Source organism: Haliaeetus leucocephalus, unplaced genomic scaffold, assembly GCF_000737465.1.
Source record: "Haliaeetus leucocephalus isolate CR32 unplaced genomic scaffold, Haliaeetus_leucocephalus-4.0 Scaffold506, whole genome shotgun sequence".
NCBI classification, from domain to species: domain Eukaryota; kingdom Metazoa; phylum Chordata; class Aves; order Accipitriformes; family Accipitridae; genus Haliaeetus; species Haliaeetus leucocephalus.
Window position 1 is genome coordinate 6,301,870 of NW_010972942.1, and position 19,810 is coordinate 6,321,679.

General features: G+C 39.7%; 1 protein-coding gene across 1 annotated transcript in view; it reads left to right on the top strand.

Moving 5' to 3' along the window:
- Positions 1-6,909: 6,909 nt before the first annotated feature.
- EYA1 (EYA transcriptional coactivator and phosphatase 1) overlaps positions 6,910-19,810 on the top strand; it is an 82,741-nt gene continuing 69,840 nt past the window's right edge. Inside the window, exons 1-2 of the mRNA XM_010575890.1 lie at positions 6,910-7,033; positions 19,691-19,771. Of these exons, the coding sequence (XP_010574192.1) occupies positions 6,910-7,033; positions 19,691-19,771 (205 nt within the window). The remainder of the gene's footprint in view (positions 7,034-19,690; positions 19,772-19,810) is intronic.

Sequence of the window (19,810 nt, forward strand, 5' to 3'; positions counted from 1 at the left end):
GCGGCGGGGCTTAAGCGTGCGCGGAGTTGCGGGGTCCTTGCCGCCGGCCCGCAGAGGGGCGACGCTCGATTGTCGGTCACTGGGCGCAGCGGGTCAGTTTGGCCCTGGTTCAGGCTGGGGTTTGCGGGCTGCCCGCAGAGCAGCAGATGTTAGGCGCTTCTGTTGGTTGCCGTCAGCCCGGTTTGGGGATTCTTCCCCTTTGATTTCCTAGAGTGCTCGTGGTTCGGCAGGTAGGAATAACGTGATGGTGGACAGCTTAAATGCCGGGGGGGAGGAATAGGCACGTAACATAGGCAACCCGCAGACCCTTCTGAAAGAGACATGAGAGCGTGAGAAAAATGATAAAAAAATTGGAAGGAAGAATGCCTGACAGAGGTTTTGACAGCGCTTTCTGAAGCAGGAAATCCTTTTGCTTAATATGTTTAAATTTGCCAAACACCAAGGAAAACACGCAGGTCCCCACAGGAGAACTTTTCAAGATGACAGAATAAACATCTACACAACTGAAATATTTGACGTTTATTGACATTTTAGGTGGCTTATTTAGAACGATGATCTTAGAATGAGGAAGTCGAAGACCTTTTGAAGTCTCATTAAATTTACATCTTGCTTTTGAGCAGCCGAGACCCACAAAACGTTCCCAAGTATGCAGTTCTCTCACCCCTGTTTCTGACAAACACCAACAAGAGGAAGGGCTGCCCTTCGCAGTGAAAGGTTTCTTCTGGAAAAGTAAAGGTGTTAGTGCATTTAAAAGTGCCTCTTAGAAGGTGGTTGGGGTTTTTTTGGTGAGCAAACATTTGAAAACAAAGCAAGCAGGAGAGGGAAAAGTTTTCAGGGAAAAAAAAATAGGGGATAGTATATTTCACGTAGTTTGTTGAAATTTAAAAATTATCACAGAGAGAGGTTTGTGATAAGAAGCGGAAACGTTGTGTAGTGTATCACTGGAAGCTTTTAACGTTAGCTACCACGTATAAAGGATCTTTTCTTTTCCATCCCATACTGAGACGGTTTGCAAAGCATCTGCCAGAACACAGACTGCTGGTTTGGTGCGTAGAATAGATTAATAACGTGTATATGTATCTGTAAATATATACGTGTGCGTGTATACGCACTGTATACTTCTCTGTGCAGAAACACGTACGCCCGCAGCGTTCTACATGTTGCTGACGAACCCATGACACGCAGTATTTAGCCCGGCACCTCACTGCTGTCGGAGTTTTCCCAAGGCCTGGTAGGGTCTGGAAAGGAGCAGCCGTCCCCTCTCAGCAGTTCTGCGCAGTGACAGACGGCTTGAGTCACGCTTCGCCTTTGGAGAGCGAAGAAAAAAAAAGAATGAGTAATCATTTTGTTTGAGTTGCAATAAGTATGAAATATTTCTCGGGAGCCAAAAAAATCTTGGAAAAGCAGAAAGACATTCTTAAATGGCTGGTCATAATAGGAGCATTGTCACATTGTAGTACTTCTTTCTTAAAGGGAAGAAAGTGTTGGGGTTTCAAAATGTTTCATTCATAAGCGTATGAAATGAGCACGCAGGATAGCACTTTTAGAAGAATTTAAACTAGTTATTAAAAATGAAATAACTGTAATTACCTGCTTCTGGTTTGATAAGTGCAATTTGTCTTTGATGTGAGAATCTAGTGAAAAAGCCCTACCTCTTCACGTAGAGCCCAGCGATAGGATTATTGGAAGAGTGAAAGTATTGCCAAGTTTCATGTGTTGCCAGCAAGGTGCCTTTTTGTAGCCAATTTGCATTTTAGTTTTGTAACATTTTGGCTGTTGAAGCCAGTATGTCTGTAGATACTAATTGCATAGGGCTTTTAAGGAGGCAAAGAGTGCTGTTGGGGGAAAAGTCCTCTGCTCTCCGTCCCTCCACCCCTTGCTAAAAATGACAGATTTCTTTTTTTTTTTTTTTTCCCCCCTGAGGAGGAACACTCTGATTTGAAAACTGCCATTGTCTTTGAAATTTGCTTCTTTAAAGTAGAACTGTGTTTTAGGAAAAAGCGCATGTGCTGGCTATAGTTTTCTGGGTTAACTTCTTATTTTCACTTAGAAAATTTCTTTTCAGCTGGAAAAATGTTTTAAATTATAGCCATTTAAAAAAAAAAAAAAAGATTGCTCCTAGCAAGCAAAAATACTGTGGAAAAGCTGTAATTTAGACAAGTACCTACATTTTATTTGCTCTGTGCTGCTGAAATTTAGAATCCCTTCCCATTTACAGTTTACTTTTCACAGAACATTATTAACTTTTTGGCTTCATACATGATCTTCTGTCAGATGCTTTTGATTTGTAATTTAGCAAAGTATAATAAACAGTGCAAAAGTCATGAATTTTCCTCCGCATCCTGAGCTCTGTGGTAGGGAAAATGTGATAAAATGTGTACCTTAAGTCTTGTTTGATGATCTCTCAAAGCAAGTTTGCCTTCTGGAAATAATTTCTGGGGTTGAAGAGCATGGTATTAACAGATTTAATGTGGCTATTCAATGGATTGGTGGAGTACTATGTGAGGTTTAACAAAATGAGAGAGACAAATTGAACATCAACAAAACCTACATCTGTGAAGAATTATAAATTTAATTAGAAAAAAGGCAAACTTAAAAGACCTCATTAACTAATCAGAATTTGATGTTACTGATTTAAGATTCTTAAATGGATGAATTTTAAGTAGCTTTGCTATCATTGTCCTTTTTTTCTCACCATGTACTATGTAGCGCCCAGATCTGCAATCTGTATTAAGAAGGATGTGAACATTACTTACAACAATCAAATTATACACCGTAATATTTTTGAGGTATTAAGGAGAATGTGTATGTCATTTAGCATATAAAGCATTTTTAGTTTAAAGGGGAGTGCAGTGTATGAAGGGTGAGTGACAGCTCCTTTTTTCTCTTTTTGATTTTTTTTTTTTTAATGTGCCCCTTTGGCTGGCCGGGTAAGGCTGTTGCTTTTTTTTTTTTTTTTTTTTTTTTTTTTTGTCACTTTTTATTTGATATGTGAGTTATGTTGCAGAACTTCAATTATCCAGAAATCTGTTGGCAAAATGGGAGAATGTATGAGAGCAAGCACACGCCACCCAGAAATGTTTTTATTCTATGAACTGGTAGTCATAAGTGTGGTTCCTTACTACGTTGTAATTTTGTACTACACATAAAAAACTGAAAGCATGTGAAGTGTAGCATTTTGTAAACTGTAACTAATTTCACTCACATCTGTGTCTAATTGTTGTCTGCATTCGCATTCTTGAGAGTAGATTTATTTTTCCTGGACCACTCTGTGGATTCAGCTGACCAGCCTAAGTGAGGATTAGTTGTTTTAAAGTTATTTTGATTAAAGAGTCATTTTTAAATATGGTAACGTGCAACACATGGTTTAAATAATCCTTGAGACACAAAGGAATATATCTAAAGTATGTCTAATGAAAATGAAGATTGTGGATATGAACTTTCACAAATCATAGAGTGTTAGAGGACATACAAGGTATATATTTAATTCACTCTGAATGAGCTGTATTATTATTTTTTTTTGCCCACTCCCATGAATCCGTAAATGAAATCTCTCTCACTATACACACACGTGCACATGTGTGTCTATATCTCTATATTTGTAAGTGTATAGAAGTTACTATTTTTTTTAATTTGGGTAAATGAAATAGTGAGGATTAAATGTATTTTAGAGTTTAGTGAAGTATGAATAATACTGTAGGGCACTTTGGACAATATCAGTTAATTAAAGCATTTCTTTATAAAAGGAAGGGGTTTTTTTCTGTTATAAAAGATATGTTTTAAAGGATCCTGTGCAAGAGGGAGTGAAGATAGCTCTGTAAGCAAACTTAGTTCTCACCTATAATTTTTTCCAGGTGTTTAGAAGTAACAGCAGAAACATATCCTAAGGCACTCTGCTGTAGTTTCTGGGGTAAAGAACTGAAAAAAAAATCTCTAAAACAAAATGCACAGTTCTGAAGGTATCTGCTCGTCTAGTTTGATTTGTCATGCGACAATGTATTGAAAAGCACGTTATACAGTACTTTTAAGTACCCAGTTATAAAAAGATTGATGTTTTTCAGCATGCATTATTGCATGCTTCTTGACATCATTTGTAATGTTCTGCATTGCCTGGCTGCCCCTAGCAGTTGTTTACTCTTGCTAGTAGTAATTCTGTCTGTGATTAAAAATAACAAAAAAAACCAACCCAACCCTACAGACACATAAGTAGGATTTGCTTGGATGATTTTTATGGCACTTAAAATGCCTCATCTCTCTTGTCTTTGCTCTGTGATCATTTAAGAGATGTCAGTTCAGGTTGAATGGAAACGCACATGAAGGATTCTCAATGCAGACATTAAGAGGATATATACCTTGCCTGGAGAAGCTTTTTGTGCTTTTAAGCTAACAGTGTCTAGCAGTGTATCTTCACCTGAATTTTATCACCTGCTGACAATCATTACTGGCTACGGAGAAGAGGCTGTTAGCAAAGCAACGGTGTTTTTCTAATAGGATATGAAAATCTATTACTCACCTGAGTTATAAAAGGAGTCGTTTTATTAAACTGGAAAATTATTGCTGGGCTTCCCAGTGGAACCAGATTCCTTTTCTTGATGAGTGACCTCAGAGGTAATGCTACAGCTTCCTCCTATTTATTTAGCCAGACGTGTTCTTTTAAGTCACTTTATCAGAAGTCTCATTAGCGATGGGAATTTTTACGAGTAAGACTTTGTGCAATAACATGTGGGGGTTTTTAGTTTCATTCGCCCCGGTTGGAGATGGGCTCGTTTTGGAGGTGGTGGTGTAATACTGTTGGTCATATACTGAAGATCTTTACCCTAGGTAGACCTGCCCCTTGCTGTCCCTCCCCCAAAAATAGCGTCAGCCTCTCCGGCTTGCTTCGCCCCTCGCCTTTGGGGGTGAGCTGACTTGTGGGTTCCCTGTCGCCCAGGCGCCGAGCAAGGATGGCGAAGAGCGGAGAAAGAGGAAAGCCAACGTGATGAGGGCAAGAAGCTGTCAAGGGCTAAGGGGATGGGAGGGAGAGACAGATAACTCGGCCGGCGATAACAAGAGGCGAGAGGGGTGGGTGGAGGGTGCTGGGGGTCTCGGGGCTGGAGCGGCTCCCGCTGCCCTTGGCGGGCGGCGCGGCGGGGTTACCTTGGCGGAGCCGTGCCGTGCCGTGCCGTGCCGTGGGAGGAGTGAGCCCCTCTGCAGCTGTCACGGGCCCCTGATGAATCACTATCCCGTCACTTGGCCGCCGTCCCCCGGCGCGGGGAGGAGGGAGAGAGACCTGCCGGGGAAACAACAGTTGAGCCTTCAATTTAAAGACAATATGCCTTTCACGGGCACCGCGCCCTCCTCCTCTCCTTTTGGGTTTAAAGGACAGAATTGTCATCCGCGGTGATAGCCTTTCTTTCAATTAAGGCCTCGCAGTAAAGCGGAGTAATAGAGGCTTCTGTTTGTTTCCCTGGTTTACAGGTGCAGAAGTCCCAAACCAGTTCAGATGTTGCTGTTTCCTCAAGCTGCAGGTAAGGATTTGGTTGAAAGTCGCTATTTTTCTGCAAGCCTTTTATTCTTTTTTTTAAGTTCAGGTGATAGGTAAATATTTATTCTTGTTTTCCGTATTAAGCAGTTGAGTAAGTGGTGGAGCATCGCTTTTACGTGCATGCAACCAAGCCTGTAAACCATGAGCACGTACCCTTTTTCGCTAAATTGTTTGACTTTATTAGATACTGGCTTTTCAAACTCATTGCAATATCATCCCTCTTTATGTGTAGATTGGTTTAGGTAATGAAATGTAAAATGAAGGATTTATGTTTAGAACTTGTGATAAAATCTCAGCTAAAATGTGAAAACTTCATAGCTGAAGTGACACTTAGGCTTAAGGATATTTATACCATTACCATGGGAAGAATTTTTAATGTAATTTTAATAGTCTTTAAAAGAGCCTAAGCATTTCTGTTAAACCGAAAAATTACTGGTTCAGATGCCTTGGAGGCACAGTAACCTGTGAAATTTCTACTGGGAGCAATTACTTAGACTGAGTACATCAAATAACATTATCAACAGTTTTAGGTGTAAAGAAACGGAAGGATGGGGCACTTCAGTCATAAGCTTCCCCAACGTCAGCCAAGGGATATGTCATTGTGGTGATGGCCCTTTTATTTAAGGCCATTAAAAACACAAATCGGAAATACTCAGCTGCTTGTGTGCTGTATAAACGTTTAATTTTTGCTTTGAATCAGAATTGCTCTCTTCTTATTTTGACTAAACGACAGCTGCTGAGATACAGCAGAGTGCTAAGGCACACTAACGCCTATATGGATTCACTGTATGTTGGTCATATCCCTTTTCAGTTGGGCACGCTTTATGTAATCCACAAAGCAAACAAGTGAGCAGACATAATAATGTTTTAATGCTGCATTTGTTTCAACGGAAACAGAGGAACAATTAAGTAGTTTGCCAGAGTAAACACATACATCAGGAATATCTCATTCCCTGTCAGTAGATGATAGGTTTCCACAATTGCTTCAAGTGTTTTATTTGGTTTGGAGGCCCATTATATTGCCACTGAGTGGTAAATCTTGAAAAAGCAGAGTGCTAATTTGTTGTTAAGAGCATATATGTCTTCATATATTGGTGAATCTGTCTTTGTATGTATCTTAAAAATACAAGGTGACGTGAATGTTTAAAGTACAGTACTTTGTATCTAAATTTTATTCTGTTAGAAGCTGCAAAAATAGTTATGGTAGCTGCTCAGTCATGTGTGTGGGGCTGCAAAATGAGATTGGCACTAGACAAGATCAAGTTGGGAGAAGCTGAGTGTCTTTGGGATGTTGATTAATAGCGGGCTGCATCTCATAGAGGTAATTCCTCTGTAATCCATGTTGAATATGTCACTAAAAGTAGTTGCATCTTGTTTTCAGGTCTATGGAAATGCAGGATCTAGCCAGCCCACATAGCCGACTAAGTGGTAGTAGTGAATCCCCCAGTGGTCCAAAACTCGATAACTCCCATATAAATAATAATTCCATGACACCCAATGGCACAGAAGGTGAGCCACCTTTTCTTTTAGTGTTTCATAGTTTGTTTTTTCTCCTTGTTGCATTGCTGTTCTTGCAGTCAGGAAGCTATACAGAGAAAATGGTTTACTATTTTAGGTGTTCCGTGTTTATGTAATATGGTGTGGAGAGCCGATGTTCAATGTTTATCGGTAGTTACTATTATCAAGTTTCAGCAATAGCTTTCACTCCAGATTTATGTTCCTTCTATGAAGTTTGAATGGACTGAGCAGGCAGTATCTGCAGAGCTTAAAAAAAAAATCCCCCAAACCTGAAAGGGTAGTTTAGCGATGAGAAAAAAGAATGAGGTGTTTACAGTTGTTGTACTACAAAACGCAATCTTTCAGTCTTTTTCACTATTTCGATTATTTCTTTATGTTCTCACTTTTTGCAAGCTCCTAAGGCTATGAAAGTTTTGTCAAGTAGGCTAATAAAACAGAGTGTTGAAATTTCCTCAGGCTAGCTTGCTGCTCTGATGGAGTGGCCAAAATTCAAACAGGTGTAGTAATTCAATGGGGTAAACTGATACCTATTTTTCAAGAAGCAGTCAGGCAGTTGATAAGTTATGTTTGTTCTCGGTAGAATACTAACAGCAGAACAACCTAACAGCTTTGCCAGTAATAGAATACATATATAATACATACAATAATAGATACAATGAAACACAGAAGGGTTTATAGAATAAGCAGCAAAAAATACTCTTTCCTGTAACATTTCTATGGCAATAGTAGGAAAGATCATACACAACATTTGGCTTGCTATGTGAACAGAGATTTTAATGCATTACCAGAAAAGAGAGTCACGCAGCTTCAATATTACTGTTCAGTATAAACGTATAGTTAAACAACTGTTGTAGCAAAGATATGCCTTTTTTTCTAAAGAACTGGGTCATATTAGTGCTGTCAGACTGTTTAGGATTATGGACATGCATTGCATTCTTCCAGGAAAGGCACATGTCAATCAAACAGATGTCGTTCCCCCCTCGATTCCCCAAACATCTCTGTTATTCATTCTAATTGGAGTCCTCTGTAGTGGGGAGGGTTTATGGGTTATCAGATTAACAGGCATTTGTGCCAGAGTTGTGTATAATTTACTTTTGCTATTGCTGTAAAAGTATGGCTGCAATCAAATTTTAAGCCATTTGGAAAAAAAAGAAAAAGTAGCTTTTTAAAGAAAAAATAAAGTGCTTAATGTGTTAATGTAGTTTAAGCAGAAAAATATTTCATGTCCACAGATGAGTCCTCTTCATTTTAAATGCCCCAGTATATTACTGCATTTTTATATCATATTACCAGGTATATACCAGTTTTGGTACAGGATAAAACTGCTCGACCCTTTCAAATAGCTCATGAAAGCCTTTGCTGTAAACTTCATCAGCTCTTGTACCTTCTGTGTAACTTGGAAGGTTCTTTAGTAGCACAAAAATAGGGAGTGTTCCTTGAAACACTGAAAGACACTTACCGTCTGGCTCGACTTTTTGTTCTAAGTAGTTGCTGTGTGCAGGCATACACTCTGAAAAACGGGGTGCTTAATATTACTTTGTTGGGAAATGAGCTATATATTGTATCTATTCATGCACTGACCTCAGGTAGCAAATAATTTTGGCAATAATAGCCCAACTTCTTAGGTAGGTATCAGAGTTTACTGAAGAAAGTAAATTAAACCACAGTAACTTATTTATCTGACACTAGAATTCTGAAGTTCAGGCTTATTAATTTGGGGTGAATTCTACCCAGAAAGCTATAACTTGCAGTACATGTTTACCTTCTGAGACGAAGCCAAACGGTTTTCTTTTGTTTGCAATTTTCCCTCAGGTGACATGACCCTCCTCAGCACTGCAGACTGGTTGCTAAGCCCTAGCGCACAGACCCCCGCAGGTTTGGGTGGCTGCGGTGGGCGCAGCAGGCGTGGGCACTCAGCATGCGTTTTTAGAAGTTGTCCAGAAAGCGTCCCGAGAAATAGCTTGTGCTTGGCAATTCTGGTCTAAATTTTCTAAATTGAAAATTCCTGTCTCTGATTGCTCTTAAGTGACAAATAAGGAAAAGCTTGTGAAAGAAACATAATTGAATAATTTATTTCTGAATCAGATGTGTGCCGAGAGACCAAATTTGTGAGTGAAGCAGATGCCTAAGAGTCGGAAGGTGGAATTTTTACTGTTAATCTGTTTTATCTTGAGAAAATGTTTGGTTTGGGTTCCTTGAGCTGCTAAACAGGCTTAAGAAAAAATTGAGTGAATGAAGCAAGGGTTTCTTATTCTTTTTTAATGAAGGGTGAAGTAAAATTATTTTTTCTGAGATTCTTGAAGCAGAATCCTGCTGAGACACAAGTGGCAGATTGTAAGGATGCAGTCATAAGGGCTTGCCAAACACCTTTCTTAAAATGCTGCGGTGTGGTTTGCTTGTTGCATGTGGAGTGGAGGTGTGGGTTGCTGAACCTTCACATGTTAAATATAATACTTGAAACCAGCTTCTAATCTACTATGCACCCATTCTCACTAACATGAAAGAGCCCTCCTTTTCTGGCATAAGGGGCCTTCATGAGAACGAGAAAAAGGGCCTCTAGGTATTTGCATGTTATAAATATCTTGTAAAGATATGTTAAATTTGATTTGACTATGGCTGTGATTTCGGCAGGTTTCCATACCCTGAAGTGCAGGATATGTTCACTAGATGAGGGGGAGGAAAAAAAAAAGAAGAAGAAGAAAAAAAAACCACGTCCCAAAGTGAAATGGCTCTGTTTCAAACAAATGTTTGTTAATTCCTCTAAGGCGCATTTTCAGACATGTCTCTTACTGATGTTGTTCTACAAGAGGATGCGGTTGAAAGATAGCTCACTGTTACTAGCTAATATTTTTAGCTTCACACTTAGTGGTAAATTTTCAAAGCACTGAATGGGTATTTAGTTGTGTGATTGAGTCTGAGTTTAATCTCTGCATGCAGCTTTGATATAATAACTCTTCGTGCGCTTAATTTCACTTTGGTGGAGCAAAATTACTGTAGCGCAGAACTGACCAGGTAATGCTGGTGAGGACTGCAGCTGAAGAAATACAGGGAGTTTTGGGTGACTGCTATTTATTTCCTTCTAGCTAAACAATTTTAAACGAGTCAGATTTACTACTTTGTGTCTCAGATAGCAATTCCTCTACGGGATTCTTTTAGAGCATCGTGATTTCTGTAGAACAAACACTATCCTTTTAAGTTTGCAGCAGATCATAAGACAGTCTTCATAGCTCTGGATGTATATGTGGTGAGAGGAAAAGTAGCATTTCCTTAACACCTTGATTAAAAAAAAATCATAGCTAATAAGAATTAATTACTTTGCTGGTGTTTGGGTTTTTTCTTCCTCTTCTCTGGGCCAGGCAGTATGGTCTTCAAACCAGTGATGGGGAAGTAACAAGGAAATTATAGACTGTGACCAGCCAGAAATTTCCCAGGATCAAATGCAGAGGGGTAACACTAAAATGTCTGGCTAAAGGCACTCAGAAAAATCAGTCCTGGCACTCCAAGGTGGTGCTGATGATATAAATACTACAGCATTTGAGTTTTCCATGTTCTCTTTAAGTGTTTTTCCACAAAATACCCTCTGTTGTAGGGAACAGCAGACACTGGACGCCATTAAAAATTTGGCCCTGTATAAGGTGCCTAAGAAAATCTGTTAAAAAAACCAACCATAATTGCAGTAGGGATCAAAATGTTCATAGTCGTGCTTTATCTCTAATCTTCTTTTGTCAGCGAATTGCTGTGGTGGGTTGATACTGAAGGAGTTAAAGAAACAATAACAACAGAAGCTAATAAAATTGCCATTCATTAAGTTTTATCAGACAGCTAGTGGCTATTCCAACGACAGTGCCCGCATTGGTAGATATACTTTAGAGGGGAAAGGCTGCAAGTAATCAATAAATTTGAAAGGAGTAGCAGAGCTGTTTTCCATAGCAGACAACTGCATCTAGTTTCTGCCTACAGGGATCTGTACTTTTATCTAAAGAATGTATATCAGTTCTGACAAATGACACAGAGTGAGAAACAGAAGCCTGTGGCCGATCATGATGATGTTTAATGCAACTGGAATGGAAAAGTGTAGATGAAGATTAGGAGAAGGAGCTGTGGTTTTCCAAGCAACTACACTTCATTCACTTTCAGAGCATGGTGCTGCTTCTGCCCTCATTTTTGAGTGTTCAGAAGGAAGAAAAGGCATTTTCATATCAAGCGGGAAGGGAAGATGGATAACAAATTGAAGATCAGATTTTCAAAGACGCATAGGAAGGGAGGCTTCAAAGAGAGTTGGACGTCAAAATTCCTTTGGAAAAAAACGGTTCTCGCTCTTTAAGTACCTGCTGCAACATGAGAATGAGATCCCACACAAAGGCAGTCAAAGCTCCCCACTACGTGACTATCTGATGGGTAGCCATTAAAAAGGTTGTTTTAAGTCTGGTGAACGTAAATCCACCTTCACGGTTTCAAAAGGCAGCGCTGTGTATTATGTTTGCTGTTGATTTGCAATATTACAGAATGGAGAAAAAAAATGTTTTCAGTATTTTCTGAAGTAATTGTGGAGTAAGATGTTGAAATCCATAGAGAGGGTATGAGCTGGTTGTTGTTATGGCACATGATGTAGATTTCTGTAAGTAAATTATACGTTGAGTATTCGTTGGAATTCTAACAGTACTTTGTAGCACTCAAAATAGTCTTTCAGTATTGCAATCAAGCCTGCACATTGGCAGTGAATGATTTTATTGACAGTAAATAATTTTGTGTAAGTTATTTATAATTTTTAATAGTTATTCAGAATTTTGTGTACTTTGGGATGCAAAGTTGTGGTAGGCGATGGCAATCAGACAAAATGGTCTTCCTTTGGGAGATGCTTGGGTTCTGGTACCTTTTAATTGCTCATTTCTGGAGTTTCTGCCAATTATGTATGCTGAAGTTTCTAGACTTGTGTTTGTGATGCAGAGCTAATGATATGAAACTTGGAATTGATGCAGGGATAACTCCATATTTATACATCCTGAAATAATAGCGCAGTAAAGGTAAATCTAATCTTTGCATTTCAGTAGGGTGTTAGTATCAAGAACTATAGATGCTAACTTCTTTACTCAGCCCCAGCAGAGCGCAAGAGGACAGTTGTGTGGCCAGAGGCAAAGACTGCAGTGGTTCCAGGCCCCAGACTGGCAAAAGCAACCTAGGGGTCCATAGGGGCTAGTAATAATCTTCAACCTGCTGCCACTTCTGGAGGATAAAAATCAGATACACATCACTGCCCATTTATGTGAAGGCAAGGGGCTGACTTGGACTGTCTTTTCTTGCCTGCTTTTTACCTCTTTCTTCTTGCTGTATTACATTGGCTTCCTTCCAGATGCTTTGTCTTATCTGTGCTTTTATTCTCCTGCTTCCCCAAGAGTCCTTCCGTCTGTTCTGAGCACATGTAGCATAATGCTCTATTATTCCTCTTTCATAGTTTTTTGGCCAGTGAAATAACTTGTCTACTCCTCTGTTGGCTCAGTCCAGCAACTCCTGTTGCAAGGTCTTGAGGAGGAGACTGGATAATAAATATTTATGTATTTATTGTCTTTTCCGTATGTACGTGCATCTGTTTGTGAAAGCTTCACCATTTTGTTTTCCCCCATAACATTTTCTTGAAAGGATGGACCTCGTTTAAGTGAAAAGTTAATAGCAACACTGGTTCCCACGGACATTTCAGGGAAAGAAAATACTCCAAATGACAAATGACTTAAAAAAAAAAAAAAAAGAACATAACATCTTGGAAGCACCATTATTTTAATATCATTTATTGTTGCAAGCTTCTCATAAATGTGTCCGCAACACATGCCGTTCCAGACTGTGGGTGGAGCGTGGTGGTGTGAGAGCACCCTCTGCGTGTGTCTGAGCCCCACAGTGGCTTTGCACAGGCTGTGGGACATCAAGAACCTGTGAAGATATTCGCTGCTTCACTGTAAACTGTAACTGCAACACATGGTGCTAGGTGCGGTGTCTCTCCAGTGGGACCAGCCTGTTAGGCGTGATCTGCATGTGTGCAACTGCATGATTGCGCAGCATAAGATAGAAGTATCATACGCCTGGCCAGTAATACAGATGAGAAGGAAATCCAGACCCTGCTGTTGCTGTGCACCAGCAGAAGTTCCAGGGAACAGGAGTAGAACATCTTAGTCTAAGATTGCACCTTAATAGACAATAGGGTGATATACGAAGAGCCTTAGCATAGCAACTTCAGAGGCTTGTGACTTGATGATTTATCACTTGCATTTGCATCTTGTAATCTTCTGAGGGGTTTTGCTTATCACAGGTAGATAAAAAAGCATGAAACTTGGTTACACTTCAGGGTTAGCCGTGTCATCTGACCCCTGGTCAGTGAGAGAAGTACCTGCGCCACCTGGTTTGATGAGACAAGCTGGGGAGTTTGCTGCTGCTGCTGGGTGGAGCGGAATGCAAGCTGGTGCTAGCCCTCTTTGTCCAGGTGAATTTCGCTTTAAATCTGGCAGTCCTGGAGTTCAGGCCCTGGCTAAAAGTAGGGGATATTATTTCCCACTTATGAAAGGTCCCACCCGCTTTGTCATTCTGCTTCTGTCTTCATGTCTCAGTCTGGCATCTAAATGGCAGAGCGGGCTTGACTTCTCCATGATGCTCTCTGTTCACTTGAAGCCCTCCGTGTTCCCAGAAGGTAGCTGAAGACAACCTTTGCCATTAATGGCTGGGACTGTGACATTATGTGGTCATTCTGTCTGGCTTTGGTTAAAGAGTACGGATATTTTACATGGAGGATGTGCGTACTGTTACACACGTGCAGGGGAGTTGCCACAGTCAGATTCCCAATCTAGGAGTTAAGAAGGCAAAAAAAAAAAAAAAAGGAAATAGGCCATAACACCTCTAAAAAGGATTGTTTCTGGATGTATGCTGCCTCCGTTTGGACAGGAGAGATACAATCATTCAGTATAAATTGCCAAGTGAGTGTGAAGGGGTAAGAACCTTAGTTTGACTCAGATGTTCTCATCTTCTAACTGCAGTGAATGAGACTATTTTAAGCCATGATTGTACTTGTCAGATGAATATCCAGGTTAAATCTTGATTAGCAGCTGCAAATACTATCAAAACTTGTCTCCACCCAGATGGCTTTGAATTTTCTTTCTGATTTTGCTTTGTAGTGGTGACGCCATTCCTTTGTAAATTTAAGGGGTTTACTGCTAGATGAGCAGGTGCAATGATGTTAAAGCTCTTTCAGTTGTAATGCATAACGTAAGAGGAAGATGAAGGTCGTGGGGGAACTGTGCATGCAGTGAAAGCTAGGTGTTAGCTGCAGCCCAAATACTGCAGAAGTTTTGAAGCCTCCTCACATCAGAGGAGGGGAGAGGAGAAACAGTCTGGGCTTGAACTAGAATGTGCTGCTTTGAGCAGGGACTTTCTTTGAAAACGAAACATAAATTTAGGCTGGAAATTACCTTGTAGTAATTACCTTCTGGTAATTTCCAGACAATGAGATTCAGGAAGAGTCCTCTGCCTTCAGAAACAGGAGCAAGTAAGTTTATCTGGCTTCACGGTCAGGAGCTGATGATTTGATAGTCTGTGATAAAAAGAGAAAATAATGTCCTGGATAGGAATTAGTACAATTGAGTAACCTGTAAGCTTTAGTAACCTGTTTATAATTGCAAGATTCTTCAGTACAAACAGAGGAGAGTTTGAATAAAGTAATGGAAAATAACATCAGCTTAGAGATTCAAGGTAGAATTTTTGTCCCGTTGTTAGTGACAATTATCTTTGAGCTTTCAGGTAAGCTTTGGGCTTCTAGTGGGTACAGAAAGAGGCTGGTATCAAGCAAAACAGTGTATGAATAGTAATGGATACATAAATACTTAATCAAGATATCTACCTGGTGTTTAGCTGCTAACATTATTTGAAGATGTCACCTTGAGACAAACCAAAATAGGGCTAGAAATTGTATTTATATGTATGTCTATAAACAAACAAACAGCCTCGCTTACTTTGTTGAGACTCTTTGTGCCCCATGAATGCTGAGAGCTGTCAGCCAGGAATGATTTCATTTTGCCCACTTACTCGTATAATACAAAGAATATAACATTACAGTATTACTTCAGTCTTAAAACTGCAAAATTAAAACTGATTTAATAAGTCAGCCATGTTTACAATATTTCTATTCTGGTTTAATGGATATGGCGTAGCTGTTAACAAAGACTAGTTCAGTAGAGCAAGCCTTATGTATTTTAGATAATCAAAGTAATTTTAGAAAGATATTTTAAAACCTTACTTTTTGCATGCTTGAAGGTGCAATCTTTGTGATGTATTCATATGACTTCCGTGTTAGGAATGGCCAAATTTTAGGTCTTTAAATCCATACTTACAACAGCTAGCATCTCATTCCTCATAGCACTCTTTACTGCTACATATACCAGTGACTGCATGACAAGCTGTGAACTCAGAAAGTTGTTACTTGGCCAATCAACCACATGAACTTGTGGGTTCTGGTCTGAAGTTCTGTCTCTCAGTGGAGTTCAGAAATTGCCATGTAAGTAATTTTTAACCACCTTTTGTAATATGGCTGACAAAACAGGGCACACGGCACTTGCAAGCTCTGAGTATCTTAAGAAGTATCTTGACAATCGATATAATGTCAGATCAGCAGTTAGGCTATCTCAGAATTTTTGTGCTTTTTATTTAGAGCTAGTATGTGGGTTATTATCTGCTACTCCTATTTTTTTCTAGTATTCTGTTGCATTTTCTTACGCAGTTTCTTTTTAAATCTTGTTTTTAGAATCCCATAAATGACTAGAAAAGAAAAATAAGGAGGAAAACTGTCTCTGTTGACATAGCTTCTTAAGCTCCTTGTTATATAAACCAAATCTATATCAGTAATTCTAAATAACTGTTGAATTTTTGCAGAGGTGGAATATGTTAGATTTCTTCTTTAACTTCTTATTGATAATCTGTTTTATTACAGGAGTGATTTTGCCGGCACTAAAACTTAGTAGCACATTGCTAAATCAAAGCCTGTCTCTATAATGCAAGTCTGATAATTCTGCACCTCTGTAAAGGTCTGTTTTGATGAAGAAGCAGCAGAAATGGGAACTCTCCCGTTTCACTTTCTGCGGTCTCTGCCACGAGCATGCTGTTAACAGTTACAGGCAAGCTTGCACCGTGTTCTGTGTAGATGTGGCAACGTTCCCACTCATTGCCCAGTGTCATCCTGTGAAAGGTTAGGACGTGTTGCAGAAACGTTAATTGTTGTGGAAAATGTGGAGAGCTGAAATCCAGAGCATGCTTAAGGAGCATGCGTCAGGGCCAGTTCCGTGCCGGTCCAAAGCCTTGCTTCCTTGGACGGCTCCATACGTCTCTCATGATAGACATGGATTACTGATGTGCTACTGTGATAGACTGGCAGACTTGTAACCTTAGGCAATGCCTTTGCAGCACTCTTTCCCCGTGATTCTGGGGTGAAATATGCTCCATTGCAGGTCAGTTTTTGCCTTGGGCAAATGAGAAACCTTCCTCTGCAGTGACAATACACATGGTAAATATTTCCAATGGGTAAAACCATGGCTGTTCTCAGTTTATTTCTTTGTATAGCAAGCTTTGATTATCTTGAAAGATGTTTAGGCTCAGATAGAAGGAAATAGGCAGTCATTTTCTGGCATTTTGATTAAAATGCTTGGGGAACGGAGGGCTTTTGTGTTCCTATCCATCTTTATTAAATTCCCAACTAGCTACGGGGCAAAGGTCCATTAAGGTCATAGTTGTTCCTAAAGACGGCATGATAGGGCTTATTTCTTATCAGCCTACTAATGGGTATCCAGATCAGGAATAATGTGAACAGCCTTTCTTATCCTGTTTTTCATTTATTCAGGAAATACAACAGCCGAGAGAGGAGACATAAGGAACAGTTGTTATGAAAAATTTGTGAGCACCTCTGTCAGCAGCTAGAATTCATTTCCATGAAGAAGGCACTGCATTGTATTTCATGTATGTTATCCCGTATCTTCAAAAGTAGTATGTCTAGTAAACAGCATTCAGTTACAAATATTGTTGCACAGAAGTATTGCTCATGAGTCGTAGAGACAGAAATTCCATTTTGATGAAGTTTTCACCCAAATGGTATCTGAGATCCAGATAGGTGCAAAGGCACGTGAAGTAGGCTTTTAAACCAATGGCAAAAGAGGCATTTACATCCACTTGGAAAGAATATCCTAAAAACCTTTATCAAAACCAAATGATGCTCTACATCTCTATATTGTATGAGCTGGCTCAGCATAGTCCTTGGACTGCTAGTTTGTGGTGATCCAAACAATGATATTTTATTTTATAAGGAATATAGAAGAATTGTTTCTCCAGTAGAGAAGAGGGGAAGAGTTTGGAGAAAGCATATACTGAAATCTTCCACCCTTGACCCCAAGTTAGGTTGCTCTGTCTCATCTTCCTCTCTTTTCCTCCCCTGCAGCTGCCAGCTATAGAGAAAAGCATCTTTCATTGTTATTTCCAAAAGTATAATTGCGGGAAATTGGGTTCAGAAGACTTGCAGAGTTTGGGGAAAGCTGGAGTAATCTATGAGGGAAATATTAGTCTGACTATAAAATGTAGCTGTGATAAACTTCTAAGAAAAAGCAGAAGATAATGTAGATGCTCTAATTCTTGGTATCTAGATTAACACATTTTGTAGAACTTGCTGTAAAGATCTGGTAGTTTCTGGAAAATTACTTGGGATAGACACTTTGCAACAAATACTTTGTTGCATCTGTGTGTTAGACTTTCAGTATTTAGTTATGAAATGGATGTTGGATATCTTACATGCTGTGTTTTTAAGAAATACGTTTGTATTAGAGTTGTAGTTCAGATCATGAGTGCACTCTTGAAGTGAACCTCTTGACCAGCCTTTCTTACCACATGTTAAATCACCTTGTGGAGTCTCTTGGACTTCACCTCTTTCAAAAAAGGTGCTCTGCAGGAGCGCAGCTAATGTTCTCCAGCTGCTGATGGGTGCTCACTCCTTGGGACAAGACTAAACCTAGCATGAATAACCCCCCCAAAAATGCCTGAAGTGTGGATACTGGACCATCTGCACCAACCATTTCACTCCATGAAATTTTTCTTACTGGGCTGCACTTCTTACTAATGCAGACGTAGCAGAGTTTTGTGTGGACCTAGTATTGATCTCCCGAGTTAGCATGTACAGACAAAAACATCCTGCATGAGAAACAAAAGAAAATAGTGGGTAATTAGTAGAATCTTGAGCGATTGCATATAAATCCTGTGGATGAGGTCAGGTGAAGGAAATAGTGAGGCATGCGGAAATAAGAATTTGGATTGGCAAGGAAAGATCCTTTGTCAAAAGGGGAAAGCGCCTCTGCCTCTCCCTTTCCAAACCTGGCACCAAAAGGGTTTCTGCCAGTGATGGTTGCAATTCCTCAACACGTATGTATTGACAAACATACATGCATACACGCACACCTGTGTCAAGATGACACCAAGGCTTTACGTGTCAAATGGGGTGCAGTTTACCTTGGTTTTCTCAGATTCACCTTTTGCAGCATTACTGAACTGCCTCGCTGAAAGGTCAGGTATGCACCAGCTCTGGTGCGTGGGAAGTGGTGACTGTGTGTGTCAACAAGAGCGAAAGCGGTGGGATGTTGATAGTAAGATCAGCTCCGTTGTTTTCTGAAACGTCATCCTCGGTTGCTTTTGGTGCAACAAGTTGCTGTAACTCCAAAAGCTAGGTATGTAAAAATGGATTTGAGAGATTGCCGTGCTGATCTGATGGCTCCTTGGGAGTAGGTATTGTGCCTGTCTGCATCCATGCCAGGTCAGCCCTATCCTTGCTCCATGGATCAGAATACTGTTACTGAGATTGCGCTGGAGTAACAGAAAGGGAAGTTTGCTTATTTACTTAAGGCTTTATTAAAAGTCATTAATTAATAATTAATTATGAAGCAGCATGAGCCAGGAGAGAATCTCTCTTACTGTCATTCTTTTTTACTCTCTGACAGCCATGTTGGGTTACGGGTGCAGAGGTGATAAAATGTAAAAGCGTTCTTTGAAGTATTTGGTGAGGACTGTGTCCCCTTTGCTTATTCAGGGTTGCTGAGTATAAAGTTGGTTTTCATTTTGAGAGGAGAAATCCACCACGAGGGAAGTGTTTTACTTCATCACAAATTCTTATTTTTCCTCTGAAATGTTATTTGGATGGAAAAAAAAAATTTGAACAGCCCTCAGAGAAACCCATTTTAAAAATATTTCCTTTTTTGTCTTATTCAAATTCCTGTCTTTCAAGCCTGTAAATGTCTGTGTGACCTGATCTAAATGTGGACCCTTATTGTTGGGTCTGCAGGATTAAGAGGAATCAGGACAGGTGCAGAGAGTTGCATGGGGACTTCTGGTTTGTTAACAGTGGCTCTTATTCCTTGGGGACAGAAATAACCCTCCTGATCATTTTAAATGTATGTGTAAATCATAGCTGCCAGTACTTTGCATTATTTGTATACACAAATACATAAAATGCAAAATATCGATAGCCATGATTTAAAACATTTTTGGCACATTTTGTTTTATTGAATTTGTGGCTGTAGTGAGTGTGTGTGCATGCGTGTGCAAGAATATTAGGTGCATATAGAATATATTTTATTTATATTTCTATAGTTAAAACAGAACCAATGAGCAGCAGTGAGATTGCTACTACTACTACCACAGACGGGTCTTTAGACAATTTCTCAGGATCAGGTAAGGAATAAACAAAGGTTTTAAGCTCAGCATTTTTTC